The sequence below is a fragment of the Salvelinus alpinus genome, chromosome 15 (genome assembly GCF_045679555.1).
Source record: "Salvelinus alpinus chromosome 15, SLU_Salpinus.1, whole genome shotgun sequence".
In the NCBI taxonomy this organism is placed as follows: domain Eukaryota; kingdom Metazoa; phylum Chordata; class Actinopteri; order Salmoniformes; family Salmonidae; genus Salvelinus; species Salvelinus alpinus.
Genome location: NC_092100.1, coordinates 47,856,988 through 47,872,011, shown reverse-complemented (window position 1 = coordinate 47,872,011; position 15,024 = coordinate 47,856,988). Strand labels below are relative to the sequence as shown.

The 15,024-nt window shown below is 42.0% G+C and overlaps 1 protein-coding gene across 2 annotated transcripts in view; it reads right to left on the bottom strand.

The window, feature by feature from the left end:
• The window catches only part of ttc38 (tetratricopeptide repeat domain 38), a 21,392-nt gene extending 6,368 nt beyond the window's left edge, over positions 1–15,024 (bottom strand). The window contains exons 1-10 of one of the 2 annotated variants that reach the window (XM_071343850.1): positions 14,874–15,024; positions 14,305–14,382; positions 10,658–10,739; positions 9,921–10,095; positions 6,798–6,971; positions 4,885–4,960; positions 4,533–4,652; positions 2,480–2,539; positions 2,230–2,268; positions 63–144 (exon numbers count right to left, since the gene is read on the bottom strand). In XM_071343850.1, the coding sequence (XP_071199951.1) occupies positions 63–144; positions 2,230–2,268; positions 2,480–2,539; positions 4,533–4,652; positions 4,885–4,960; positions 6,798–6,971; positions 9,921–10,095; positions 10,658–10,739; positions 14,305–14,382; positions 14,874–14,903 (916 nt within the window). In that variant the 5' untranslated portion in view covers positions 14,904–15,024. The remainder of the gene's footprint in view (positions 1–62; positions 145–2,229; positions 2,269–2,479; positions 2,540–4,532; positions 4,653–4,884; positions 4,961–6,797; positions 6,972–9,920; positions 10,096–10,657; positions 10,740–14,304; positions 14,383–14,873) is intronic. The other variant, XM_071343851.1, reaches the window with a different exon arrangement.

The following is a 15,024-nucleotide window of genomic DNA, read 5'->3' as shown; positions in this document are numbered from 1 at the left end:
CACTAGATACAGAGTAAGTTGAGTGCACATAACAGTAAACTGGAGCAATAAGCGCGTCTAACCCTCCATCTCCAGTCTGTAGAGTAGAGAGCAGGCGTCCACAGTGTCCAGCATGGCCCCTGAAGCCCTACCGCGCCGAGACACCTGAGGGGAAACAGTCACTTCTGTTCAGTACACAGACTTCAGCCGTAACTATGGGTTAACTATAGGGTAACTATGTGTTAAAATGCCTCTCCAACAAGGGAATATCAATTTGCTCATACTTGCTTTCATTTCTAGAATTGATACAGTAGTTCCCTATCCATTCCCAATGTACCAATAAAATAATAAGGGCAGACTTGACTGCTGTATTTAAGCAATAAGGCACGAGGGGGTGTGGTATATGGCTGTTCTTATGCACGACGCAACGTGGAGGGCTTGGATTGGCCATATACCACAAACCCCCGAGGTGCCTTATTGCTATTATAAACTGGTTACCAATGTAATTAGAGCAGTAAAAATGTACGGTCTGATACACCACGGCTGTCAGCCAATCAGCATTCAGGGCTCGAACCACCCAGTTAATTTAGCATATTATAAAATTACAGCATATATTCCAGAGACACAATGTAGCTTTACTACATATTTCATATTAGTTCATATTTTCCAGGGCTGTAACAATATACGAGGACACACATGTTTTCTAATAAAAATAACAGAATATATAACACACAGTCAATAGTTTGGACACACCTAATCATTCAAGGGTTTTTCTTTATTTTTACTATTAATTAAGTGTTAACCAAATCAAAATATATTTTACATTTGAGATTCTTCAAAGTAGCCACCCGTTGCCTTGATGACAGCTTTGCACACTCTTGGCATTCTCAACCAGCTTCATGAGGTAGTCACCTGGAATGCATTTCAATTAACAGGTGTTCCTTCTTAAAAGTTAATTTGTGAAATTTCTTTCCTTCTGAATGCGTTTGAGCCAATCACTTGTGTTGTGACAAGGTAGGGGTAGTATACAGAAGATAGCCCTATTTGGTAAAAGACCAAGTCCATATTATGACAGGAACAGCTCAAATAAGCAAAGAGAAACAGTCCATCGGTCAGTCAATACAGAACATTTAAAGAACTTTGAACGTTTCTTCAAGTGCAGTCGCAAAAACCATCAAGCACTATGCTGAAACTGGCTCTCATAAGGACCGCCACAAGAAAGGAAGACCCCAAGTTACCTCTGCTGCAGAGGATAAGTTCATTAGAGTGACCAGCCTCAGAAATTGCAGCCCAAATAAATGCATTACAGAGTTCAAGTAACAGACACATCTCAACATCAACTGTTCAGAGGAGACTGCATGAATCAGGCCTTCATGGTCCAATTGCTGCAAAGAAACCACTACTAAAGGACACCAATGAGAAGAAGAGACTTGCTTTTGCCAAGAAACACAAGCAATGAACATTAGACCAGTGGAAATCTGTCCTTTGGTCTGATGAGTCCAAATTTGAGATTTTTGGTTCCAACCGCCGTGTCTTTGTGAGACGCAGAGTAGGTGAACGGATGATCTCCGCATGTGTGGTTCCCACCGTGAAGCATGGAGGAGGTGTGATGGTGCTTTGCTGGTGACAGTATTTTATTAAGAATTCAAGGCACACTTAACCAGCATGGCTACCACGGCATTCTGCAGCTATACGACATCCAATATGGTTTGCGCTTAGTGGGACTATCATTTGTTTTTCAACAGGACTACTACATGATTCCATACATGTTATTTAATAGTTTTGATGTCTTCAATATTATTCTACAACGTAGAAAATAGTAAAAATAAAGACCCTGGAAGTTGTGTCCCACCCACCCACACACACCCAAAAGTAAGTACAGACTCCCCTCTTCTGGGAAGGCTTTCCACTAGATATTGGAACATTGGCGTTTTAGTGAGGTCTGAAACTCCCTGCAGCAACCTTAGTTACTGCACTGATTTTTCACCATTAGCTTTGGATTTACTCTTTGCCCATAAAAATACCACACCGGTATCATGTTGTGAACAAAAAAACGATTGAACTTCTCTTTTTGACTTTAGACCTGAATGACACACATTGACCCCCAGTCTGCAGCACATAACCACACCATATAGCTTTTACTCTGCTCCCATACAGTAAGTGCTGCTACAGTAGGATTCTTGGAAGGCCTCTGGTACACCGTCTGCGAGGCCAAATTAGTCTTGATGAGAAGTTATTGAGAGCACTAACCTGGCTGTCAAATATGTTCAGGGCTGCATCATACTCGCCCTGCGGGGGAGAAAACACAAACACAAACAAATTGAAAAACAAGTATGAGTCTTAAAGTTAATTACACAGACTAATACAAACATGTCCAACTGTAATCAACTTCACACTTCAGAGAACCCACGGAAAGGTACAACAAATATAAATTGTATCCCAACAGCCCTACTGTGTGATAACAGTGCACTTGACTGGAGTATCTCATTAAAATCTGTACCTTTTCGATGAAGTATAGGGCCCAATGCCAGTAGTTGTGACAGGCTAGCATGTCACATCCCTGCAAATGAAAACGTCTAAATTAATTACGTATTTACACAGATACAGTGGGGCAAAAAAGTATTTAGTCAGCCACCAATTGTGCAAGTTCTCCCACTTAAAAAGATGAGAGGCCTGTAATTTTCATCATAGGTACACTTCAACTATGACAGACAAAATGAGAAAAAAAATTCCAGAAAATCACATTGTAGGATTTTATGAATTTATTTGCAAATTATGGTGGAAAATAAGTATTTGGTCAATAACAAAAGTTTCTCAATACTTTGTTATATACCCTTTGTTGGCAATGACAGAGGTCAAACGTAAGTCTTCACAAGGTTTTCACACACTGTTGCTGGTATTTTGGCCCATTCCTCCATGCAGATATCCTCTAGAGCAGTGATGTTTTGGGGCTGTTGCTGGGCAACACGGACTTTCAACTCCCTCCAAAGATTTTCTATGGGGTTGAGATGTGGAGACTGGCTAGGCCACTCCAGGACCTTGAAATGCTTCTTACGAAGCCACTCCTTCGTTGCCCGGGCGGTGTGTTTGGGATCATTGTCATGCTGAAAGACCCAGCCACGTTTCATCTTCAATGCCCTTGCTGATGGAAGGAGGTTTTCACTCAAAATCTCACGATACATGGCCCCATTCATTCTTTCCTTTACACGGATCAGTCGTCCTGGTCCCTTTGCAGAAAAACAGCCCCAAAGCATGATGTTTCCACCCCCATGCTTCACAGTAGGTATGGTGTTCTTTGGATGCAACTCAGCATTCTTTGTCCTCCAAACATGACGAGTTGCGTTTTTACCAAAAAGTTATATTTCGGTTTCATCTGACCATATGACATTCTTCCAATCTTCTTCTGGATCATCCAAATGCTCTCTAGCAAACTTCAGACGGGCCTGGACATGTACTGGCTTAAGCAGGGGGAAACGTCTGGCACTGCAGGATTTGAGTCCCTGGCGGCGTAGTGTGTTACTGATGGTAGGCTTTGTTACTTTGGTCCCAGCTCTCTGCAGGTCATTCACTAGGTCCCCCCGTGTGGTTCTGGGATTTTTGCTCACCGTTCTTGTGATCATTTTGACCCCACGGGGTGAGATCTTGCGTGGAGCCCCAGATCGAGGGAGATTATCAGTGGTCTTGTATGTCTTCCATTTCCTAATAATTGCTCCCACAGTTGATTTCTTCAAACCAAGCTGCTTACCTATTGCAGATTCAGTCTTCCCAGGCTGGTGCAGGTCTACAATTTTGTTTCTGGTGTCCTTTGACAGCTCTTTGGTCTTGGCCATAGTGGAGTTTGGAGTGTGACTGTTTGAGGTTGTGGACAGGTGTCTTTTATACTGATAACAAGTTCAAACAGGTGCCATTAATACAGGTAATGAGTGGAGGACAGAGGAGCCTCTTAAAGAAGAAGTTACAGGTCTGTGAGAGCCAGAAATCTTGCTTGTTTGTAGGTGACCAAATACTTATTTTCCACCATAATTTGAAAATAAATTCATTAAAAATCCTACAATGTGATTTTCTGGAAAAAAAATTCTCATTTTGTCTGTCATAGTTGAAGTGTACCTATGATGAAAATTACAGGCCTCTCTCATCTTTTTAAGTGGGAGAACTTGCACAATTGGTGGCTGACTAAATACTTTTTTGCCCCACTGTAGTTGAAGCCTAGCCTGGTGCCAGAGCTGTATGCATTGGCATGACAATGACTATAGGAGTTGGGGCGGCAGGTAGCCTAGTGGTTAGAGCGTTGGGCCAGTAACCGAAAGGTAGCAGGATCAAATCTCCGAGCTGACAAGGTAAAAATCTGTCGTTCTGCCCCTGAAAAGGGCAGTTAACCCACTGTTCCCCAGTAGGCCTTCATTGTAAATAATGAATTTGTTCTTAACTGATGTGCCTAGTTAAATAAAAAGGTAAAAAATAAATACAAAAGGAGCTGGCAAGACAGCACAAACAGATCTGGTACCAGGCCATATTGAGGTGTTGAATGACACAACATGCAAATAAAAACCCACCACCCAGTCTTTCTCTGTGCTCTCCATGAACTTGAGGCCCTTTTCCACCTCAGCCTTCATCTCGTGGACATGGGCTATAGAGTGGACACACCAGGCATCCTCCGGGGTTAGAGCCAGGCCCTGGGGGTTAGAGGAGAAGATTGTAGATTGAACTACCTCATTGGTCAGTCTAGTTGATTGCCTATGCAACGGAAACTTCTGCACAGTAATAGGCATCTTCTGAATGTGGTTTGATTGCCATCAAGGTTGGACAATTTAACCAGCGGAGGTCATCGTCGCATGATGACAGAATTAATGATTTACAGCTCCAAATCATTTCCGTGGCAAATTGACACCACCAGAAACATCGTACCTCTTTAGCGATTTTCTCAGCCTGGTCATAAAAATGTGTCTCCAGAAGTCCAAAGGAATATAAGCCTTTTAGGTAGCTGCAGGCGAAAGCAAAGAAAGTACAAGTATGAAAGCAGTGCTACAACAATAGCAGACCCTAGGTCATTATTTGTGTAGTGCATTTAAGGATGAATTATAAAACGCCTTATAATAAATAGCCATCCATTTGTTTTAGGGAAGAAAAAAAAAAGAAAAGAAAATGGGATCATTCGATTTGAAATCGACTGTCATGGTCTGACTGCCAGTGGTGATTGTTGATCACAGTAAACACTAATATACAGAGGCAATTACTGTCTAGCCGAGACGGAGCCTCTGATGAAATACTACGAATTATTTAACTAGAATGGCCCTCAAGAGTTCACGTTATATGAAAAATACAGTATTACTATATCTGACTGAAACCTTGAGTCTCAGTACTCTGAAAAATATAAAAAGTTACAGTTCATATAAGGAAATCAGTCAATTGAAATTAATGCATTAGGGCCTAATCTATGGATTTCACATGACTGGGAATACAGATATGCATCTGTTGGTCAGATACCTTTAAAAAAAATCTACACAACATCTCCTTCACATAGAGTTGATTGTGGCCTGTGGAATGTTGTCCCACTCCATTCAATGAGTGTGCGAAGTTGCAGGACATTGTAATGGAAACTGGAACACGTCGATCCAGAGCATCCCACACATGCTCAATGGGTGACATGTCTGGGAAGTATGCAGGCCATGAAAGAACCACCATTTTCAGCTTCCAGGAATTATGTACACATTCTTGCGTCATGGGGCCGTGCAGTATCGTGCTGAAACATGATGTCAGCGGATAAACGGCACGACAACGGGCCTCAGGATCTCATCATGGTATCTCTGAATTCAAATAGCCAGCAATAAAAACGCTATTGTGTTCGTAGCTTATGCCTGCCGATACCATAACCCCACCATGGGGCAATCTGTTCACATCAGCAAACCGCTCGCCCACACTACACCATACACACCGTCTGCCATCTGCCCTGTACAGTTGAAACCGGGATTCATCCATGAAGAGCACACTTCTCCAGTGTGCCAGTGGCCATTGAAGCTGAGCATTTGCCCACTGAAGTCGGTTACGACGTTAAACTGCAGTCAGGTCAAAACCCTGGTGAGGATGACGAGCACACAGATGAGTTTCCCTGAGACGGTTTCTGACAGTTTGTGCAGAGATTCTTTGGTTGTGAAAACCCACAGTTTCATCAGCTGTACTGTTGGCCGATCTCAGATGATCCCGCAGTTGAAGAAGCAGAATGTGGGGGTCATGGTCTGAGCGTGGTTAAATGTGGTCTGTGGTTGTGAGGACAGTTGGGCATACTGCCAAATTCTCTAATACGACGTTGGAGGCAGCTTATGGTAGAAAGATTTACATGAAATGTTCTGGCAACAGCTCTGGTGGACATTCCTGCAGTCAGCATGCCAATTACACAATCCCCTAAAACTTGACAAAACTGCACATTTTTGACTGGCCTTTTATTGTCACCAGCACAAGGTGTTTAAATCAGTTTTTTAATAATCCATCCACCTGACAGGCATGGCATATCTTGGCAAATGAGAAATGCTCACTAACATGGATGGAAACAAATTTGTGCACAAAATCTGAGAAATAAGCTTTTTGTGCATATGCAACATTTCTGAGCTATTTTATTTCAGCTCATGAAACCAACACTGTACAAGTTGCATTTATATTTTTGTTCAGTGTAAATGCCATGAACCTATCACAATGCCCCGACAATCAGATAAGACCCCCTTTGTACAGTTAACAATAGCATATCCTGAGTACAAAAAAGACCAATGTGCAATGACTACCTATAGAGGTGGTGGGGGGGGGGCATCCAATGAGGCAGCACCTACCTATATAGAGGCATGTGGGGCTTCCAGTGAGGCAGCACCCGGGCCACAGAGTCTCTCATCTGGGTCTGGGCCCCCAGGTAGAAGAAGCTGTCGTGGGCAAACTTCAGGGCGAGCAGGTCAGTAGGGTGTTCCACCAGGATCTCCTCCCAAACATCACACGCCTTAGGGAAACTCCTACAGGGGACAGCCAGTATTTATTCGCTATTGGTCTCAAGTCACATTAAAACCACAGGAAAGCAAATCAACATCAGATCAAGTGAGAGATGTTACCTTGGTTTTAGATTCGAGTTGTACTACATAACTGTGCTCTCAGAGTCATAATATTTCTCTATAGCTTAGATGTGTTTGTAGACTTAAGGAAGGAACTGTTTTTAGAAGCATGTGCCCAAGTCATAAGGCTGAGTCGCCTGGTAAAAACAAAGATACTGGTGTGTGAATGGTTTGTTTTGCTGGGTGACCACAATTCTCCAGGGTATTCCTTTGACACGGTTCCAATGCTATCACACAAGACGAGCCGAACAGATGCGGTTTTGTTTTCGCTTGTGGAATCTCTTCGGCTGTCCAAGATTTGGACCTCAATATCAGTGCTATTACAGTTCTATTGTCACCTGGGAGAAATAGAGTAAATCAGGGCCAGTATCCACTAAGCGTCTCTGAGTAGAAGATGGGAGGATAGAGACATTTTACTCTTACGGGTAAAAATCTACGCACGAAGCCTCTTTCGTCATAAGCGTCACATCTAGTCAGATATTTAGGAGACCACATGAGCTATCCTAACCAGTTAAGTGTTACTAGCAGGTGTCTTGATAATAGAAACATGCAGCGAGTCAGTGGTTCCTGCACCACATGCAAATGCTTTGGAGTTCTTAAAATAATGGTTTTGATACTTCTATATGATCAATCCACAATTAACTTAGACCTACAGTACCAATCAAAAGTTTGGACACACCTACTCCAAGGGTTTTTCTTTATTTTTACTATTTTCTACATTGTGGAATAATAGTGAAGAAATCAAAACTAATGATATGACACATTTGGAATCATGTAGTAACCAATTTTTGTGTAAATCAAAATACATGTAATATTTTAGATTCTTCAAAGTAGCCAACCTTTGCCTTGACAGCTTTGCACACACTAGGCATTATCTCAACCAGCTTCAACTGGAATGCTTTTCCAACAATCTTGAAGGAGTTCTCCAATATGCTGAGAACTTGTCGACTGCTTTTCCTTCAGTTGTCCAACTCATCCCAAACCATCTCAATTGGGTTGAGGTCAGGTGATTGTGGAGGCCAGGTCATCTGATGCAGCACTCCATCACTCACTTTTCCTGTTGAAAATGAAATGATGTGCAAACCAGATGGGATGACGTATCGCTGAGGTAGCCATGCTGGTTTAGTGTGCCTTGAATTCTAAATAAAATCACTCAGTGTCACCAGCAAAGCACCCCCACTCCATGCTTCACGGTGGGAACCACACATGCGGAGATCATCCGTTCACCTACTCTGCGTCTCACAAAGACACGGCGGTTGGAACCAAAAATCTCAAATTTTGACTCATCAGACCAAAGGACAGATTTCCACCGGTCTAATGTCCATTGCTCGTGTTTCTTGGCCAAAGCAAGTCTCTTCTTATTATTGGTGTCCTTTAGTAGTGGTTTCTTTGCAGCAATTCGAACATGAAGGCCTGATTCATGCAGTCTCCTCTGAACAGTTGATGTTGAGCTCAGTCTGTTACTTGAACTCTGAAGCATTTATTTGGGCTGCAATTTCTGAGGCAGGTAACTAATGAACTTATCCTCTGCAGCAGAAGTAACTCTGGGTCTTCCTTTCCTGTGGCGGTCCTCATGAGAGACAGTTTCATCATAGCGCTTGATGGTTTTTGCAACTGCACTTGAAGAAACTTAAAAAGTTACTGACATTTTCCACATTGACTGACCATCATGTCTTAAAGGAATAACGGACTGTCATTTCTCCTTGCTTATTTGAGCTGTTCTTGCCATAATATGGACTTGGTCTTTTACCAAATAGGGTTATATTCTGTATACCACCCCTACCTTGTCACAACACAACTGTTTGGCACAAACGCATTAAGAAGGAAAGACATTATACAAATTAACATTTAACAAGGCACTCCTGTTATTGAAATGCATTCCAGGTGACTAACTCATGAAGCTGGTTGAGGGAAAGCTTTGCACACTCTTGGCAGTCATCGATTTAGATTTGTTTAACACTTTTTTGGTTACAACATGATTCCATGTGTTATTTCATAGTTTCGATGTCTTCACTATTATTCTACAATTTAGAAAATAGTAAAAAATAAAGACAAACCCTTGAATGAGTAGGTCTGTCCAAACTTTTGACTGGTACTGACCTCTTGCACTTCTGACAATGATTTCACATGAGGCCTATTACACAATCATATATACCTGAATACTTATAACCACTAAGCAAATAAACATGTTTTGCTTTTTTATTATTTAATTAGCTACATCATTCATTCCGTTTAGTTCTTAAAATGGTAAACGGTTTCTTTAATAAATACACCCCTACTGTACCAAAGAGATTTGGAGATGTTAAACGGGAGTGACAAGTGTGTTGACAACGGTAATATTGTCCAAATTCTGCTTTTAACAGCCTTCAGAATTGGTTATGCAGGCCAACATATTAGGCAATAATTAAGAGTAGGCAAAGTGATCGTGCCAGGTGATAATTAGATCAAACTTTTTAACATTGCAACATTTGATGTACAGTCACATTCACCGTGGTTGTCTGAAGCCCGATACCTGTAGAGGTCACAGATGGCGATGCCGTACTGCGATTGGATATTCTCCATTTTGCAACAAAGTCAGAGTGTCATCACCAGCTTTCCTTTGCGGTAACTCAAACTGTCGGGATGACCAGCTGAGAAACATTTATGAGTTGATTTTACTCCTGGCTCAGAGTTTGTCTGGGCAGTGTACTACCATCATCCTAAAACCTACCCTTAGCTGGGAGTTTGTTGTCGTTTTAAAATAGGTTAACAGGATTCCTAGGACTTTTTCTGAGATGTTTTGTGGCTACAGACCCAGTTCGCTCTCAGATCTCCAGTGGTTAATAAAATTTGATTTGGTTCCCTGGTTCTCACCCCTTGGAGAAGTGCTCCATGGCCCTGACGTGCAGCCTCTCCCTGGTGGTAATGTCCTGCTGGATCTGGCCAAGCTCTACGGTCCTCTTCACCGCACTGGCCAGGCGCTTGTTCAGAAGAACCGAACTCCCTGTCCCCACCAGCTCCATCCCCGTGCTGATCACATGACCCATCACTACAGGGCACAGGGACACTTTTGATAAGTCTGAAGGCCTAGTCAACAACTAGATACTCATTCACTATTCTCTCAAAAGCTACAGTAGTCGTGATAAATGTAGACCCTCAGAGTTAACATCAGATAGTTGGAATTCAACCTCATAGCTACAATCCTAGACACTTCTCAATGACCTGAAAGAATTGTATGGATGTAAAATAATATGGCCATGGCTCCACCTCGTCATCTGAAAGGAAGGTAGAATTTCCACCAGATTGGTTACACCCATCCACTCCGTTCTGATCTATGAGATGTGTCCTGTACTACACTTCAATGTTAGCTTAATCCTCAATGTTACAATGTTGTGCTGTATTTAGACTGAAGTCCTGAATGTAGGCTACTGAGTGTCATTGCTATAGCCTTAACAATGCTCCAGTAACCTCTTTCGAATGCTTGTTAATAATGTATCTTTATGGGCTGAATAGGATTCTGTGCAGGCCTTCTAAGGGTTTAACACCCATACAATGCTACCTTTTTATGAGGAAAAATGGATTACCAGAAGTCTCACTATGTTCTTACATACCAAAGTCAGGGTCAGCTGACTTGACTGCAGAGATGCATCCCTCGACTCCTCCAAGGGTCTCATCATTGCGCCAGGTTACATACTGGGATTTAAGATAATGCAAAACCCCCAAAAATTTAACAGAATGTGTTCAGATCATAAAAAGGAACATATTTGTCTCTCTCCGGTAAGTTCTTAGGCTTATGTCAGCAATTATGCACAATTACCATTTTGTAACTTTTTTTTGTCCACAAGGAAAAAGGCTATTTTAGGCTTAGGGGGTAGATTCATGGTTACAACAGTGTAGGCTCCTTAGAGGAGGTAAGGGAGGGAGGACCATCCTACTCAGTGAATTTCAGAAAAATGTAAAGTTCAACATTAAAAGTGATCCTTTTTACATTTTAGTCATTTACCAGACGGTCTTATCCAGATCGACTTACAGTTGGTGCATTTAAGATAGCTAGGTGGGACAACCACATATCACACTAAGTACATTTTCCTTCAATAAAGTAGCTATCAGCAAAGTCAGTAAATTGAGTGTTAGTTCACGAAAGGCTATTTTTGTTGATAAAACTATACTTAACAAAAATGTAAACACAACATGTAAAGTGTTGGTCCATTGTTTCATGAGCTGAATAAAAGTCCCCAGAAAGGTTCCAAATGCAAAAAAAAAAAAAATTGTGCATACATTTGTTTACACCCATTTAGTGAGCCTTTCTCTTTTGCCAATATATCCATCCACCTGACAGGTGTGGCATATAATTGTAATTTTTATTTAACTAGGCAAGTCAGTTAAGAACAAATTCTTATTTACAATGGCGGCCTAGGAACAGCGGGTTATCTGCCTTGTTCGGGTTTTTGATCTAGCAACCTTTCGGTTACTGGCCCAAAGCTCTAAACACTAAGCTAATTAAACAGCATTATCATTACACAGGTGCAACTTGTGCTTGGGACAATAAAAGGTTGTTCTAAAATGTGCAGTTGTCACACAACACAATGCCACACATGTCATGTTTTGAGAGAGCGTGAAATTAGTATGCTGAGTGCAGGAATAGCTGTTGCCAGAATTTAATGTTCATTTCTCTACCATAAGCCACCTCTAACATCATCTTAGAGAATTTGGCAGTATATCCAACCGGACTCACAACCGCAGATCACGTGAAACCACGCCAGCCCAAAACCTCCACCTGCGGGATCATCGGAGACCAGCCACCCCGACATCTGATGAAACTGTGGGTTCACACAACTAAAGAATTTATGCGCAAACTGTCAAAAACCGTCTCAGGGAAGCTCATCTGCGTGCTCGTCGTTCTCACCAGTGTCTTGAGCTGACTGCAATTCGGCGTTGTAGCCGACTTCAGTTGGAAAACGCTCGCCTTTGATGGCCCCTGGCACGCTGGAGAAGTGTGCTCTTCAGGGATGAAGCCCGGTGTCAACTGTACCGGGCAGATGGCAGACAGCGTGTATGGCATTGTGTGGGCGAGGGGTTTACTGATGTCAACGTTGTGAACAGAGAGCCACATGCTGGCGGTGGGGTTATGGTATGGGCAGGCATAAGCTACGTAAAATGAACACAATTGCATTTTGAATGCACAGAGATACAGTGACGAGATCCTGAGGCCCATTGTCGTGCCATTCATCCGCCGCCATCACCTCATGTTTTAGCATGATAATGCACAGCCCCATGTCACAAGGATCTATACAGAATTCTTGGAAGCTAAAAAATGTCCCAGTTCTTCCATGGACTGCATTGGGATGCTCTGGATCGCCATGTAAGACAGTATGTTGCAGTTCCCGCCAATATCCAGCAACCTCAGTCGCACAGCTATTGAAGAGGAGTGGGACAACATTCCACTCTATGCGAAGGAGATGTGTCACGCTGCATGAGGAAAATGGTGGTAACACCAGATACGGACTGGTTTTCTGATCCACGCCCCTACCTATTTTTTTAAGTATCTGTGACCAACAGATGCATATCTGTATACCTAGTCATGTGAAATCCATAGATTAGGGCCTAATGAATTTAAATTGACTGATTTCCTTAAATGAACTGCAACTCAGTAAAATCGTTGAAATTGTTGCATGTTGCGTTTATAATTTTGTTCAGTGTAATTATATTCAGGTCACCAAATAACTGATTAAAACAGTTGCAATGAAAGTCTACAGCAGCCTCAACAGAACCCTCTAGGGTAGCACTATGGTGTAGCCGGAGGACAGCTATTTTCCATCCTCCTCTAGGTCCATTGACTTCAATACAAAACCTAGGATGATCATGGTTCTCACCCCCTTCCATAGACTTACACAGTAATTATGACGACTTCTGGAAGACGTCCTCCAACCTATCAGAGGTCTTGCAGCATGAACTGACATGTTCATCCAATCAATGGATTTAGAGAATGAATCTAGTTCTGAACGCATGAGCTACAGCTATCTAGCACTGAAGTGCATAACGTGTGGTGAGTAGTTGACGCAAAGAGAGAAAGACAATAATTGAACAGTTAAATGAATTTCTTCAAAAATTGAGAAGCAGCAGGTTTGAGTGAGAGAGCGAGAGCTAGCTATATTTCATCTTACCTTTCACCTTCTTACAGTAGCTATCTAATGCAGCTAATTTAGCCAACTCAACAACTTGACTCAAACAGAGAGGAATGCTATTTATGTTAGCTTGCTGGCTAAGGCTATCCAACACTGCATCTCTTCCAAGTCAAGGTAAACTTTCCATTTTATTAATTTATTGCCACGAGGCCCACCGGTGTAATTGCTAAACTGTTTGCTGTACTGCATGATAGTACACATGGATTGGATTGTGGGTTTACTAACGTGTTAGTTCTAGTAGCCATGTTGACTATGACGTAAGCTAACACGGTGAGAACAATATAGGCTGCGTAGTGGTTAGCGTTAGCAGTTATGGTATGAAGGTTGGGCTTGGAGAGGTTTTTCACCTGGTCACAGACAGCTGTTGTGTTGTGCATTGAAGTTGACAATGAAGGGAAAAGGTGATAGAAGGAGAGAGTGTAAATGCAAGAAGGAATTATACAAGAAGCAATTACACAAGAAGCAAAGTGATGACGCTGCATGCGGCTGCTACGAAATGTAATCTGTGTGCGCGGATGATCAGGGGTGTTTTCCATTCCACTGACTCTGTTGCAAAACGTTTATTAAACTGAAGCAAACGGAACAAAATGGGGATGGACCTGCCTGAATTTGTCCAATAGAAACTATTGTTTTAGTTGAACTGTTTAGACTAATGATTACACCCCAGATCAGCTAGATGCAGGTGGTATTGAATGTGTCACTGTCGGTCACCTTGATTACTCCAATTTGTCTCAACCTCTACTTTATAAACGTTCATTTGTAGGCTAGGTTGTAGCTACCTCATGATGGGTATAGGGCGAATTCAAGTATCATGTAGTAGCATAAACCTATCGATTGTTACATTGAGCTGGGTGAATGGAATATGAATGAGTCATCCAATATGCTGTAATAGAAATAAGGCTATCCTCCCTAATATTAAACGGCACCAACCGCCACTGGGCTACAATTAGGGTTAGGGATAAAGGTTAAGGGAAAATAGGATTTTTAATGGGAATCAATTGTTTGGTCCCCACAAAGATAGTAAAACAAATGTGTGTGTGTTTGTGAGTAGACAGAGCTAATAAAATTACTACCTGTGTGAGTATAGCATCATACATTTTGCAGGCCTCATTGCTGGATGTGGACAATGGTAGACCCTCTGCCCTCCAAGCCTAAGGAAATAGAAAGCGGTTATCACACTAACCTTACGTCCCTTGAGAGGGAACTAAACTGTTCGCCTTAGGAGACTTTTGTTATCAAGCGGGATTTTAGTGTGTGGAGGAAAATTGTGTCCCTCGGTCAAAGTCTATCTGACTTCATCAGTTCATGAAACTGTAAACATTTTTATTGACGACAGACACCTTTACTGCCTAGGCTACTGCAATAGAAAATCGTTTATCGCGATAAAAATGTAGCCTACAAAAGTTACAGTAGCCTATGCAGCTTGCCGTTATGCACATTGATGTTATCGACAAAGACAGGACAATAATGTAAAATGTAATTTATCCATTGTAAATAAAACAACAGTTAACCTCTCTGAAATTTGGCATGCCCAATCAACAGCGCAGTAACTTAATGGAAGGAAACATAGCATATTGAATTTAAACAATAATAATATGCAATCCGATACATAGCACACAGCTTTGGTCATTTGTTATTTTACCTGACAATCCCTGAAACTAGACGCAATCATTTCTGCAGCGGTCTTTTTTTTCCCTTGCGCGACTAAAAACTTTTCCGTTTCGACTGCACACACCCGCCCTTTGTACTGAGGAGATACACAGAAATACCGGAGTGGATATTTCAACCAGCAA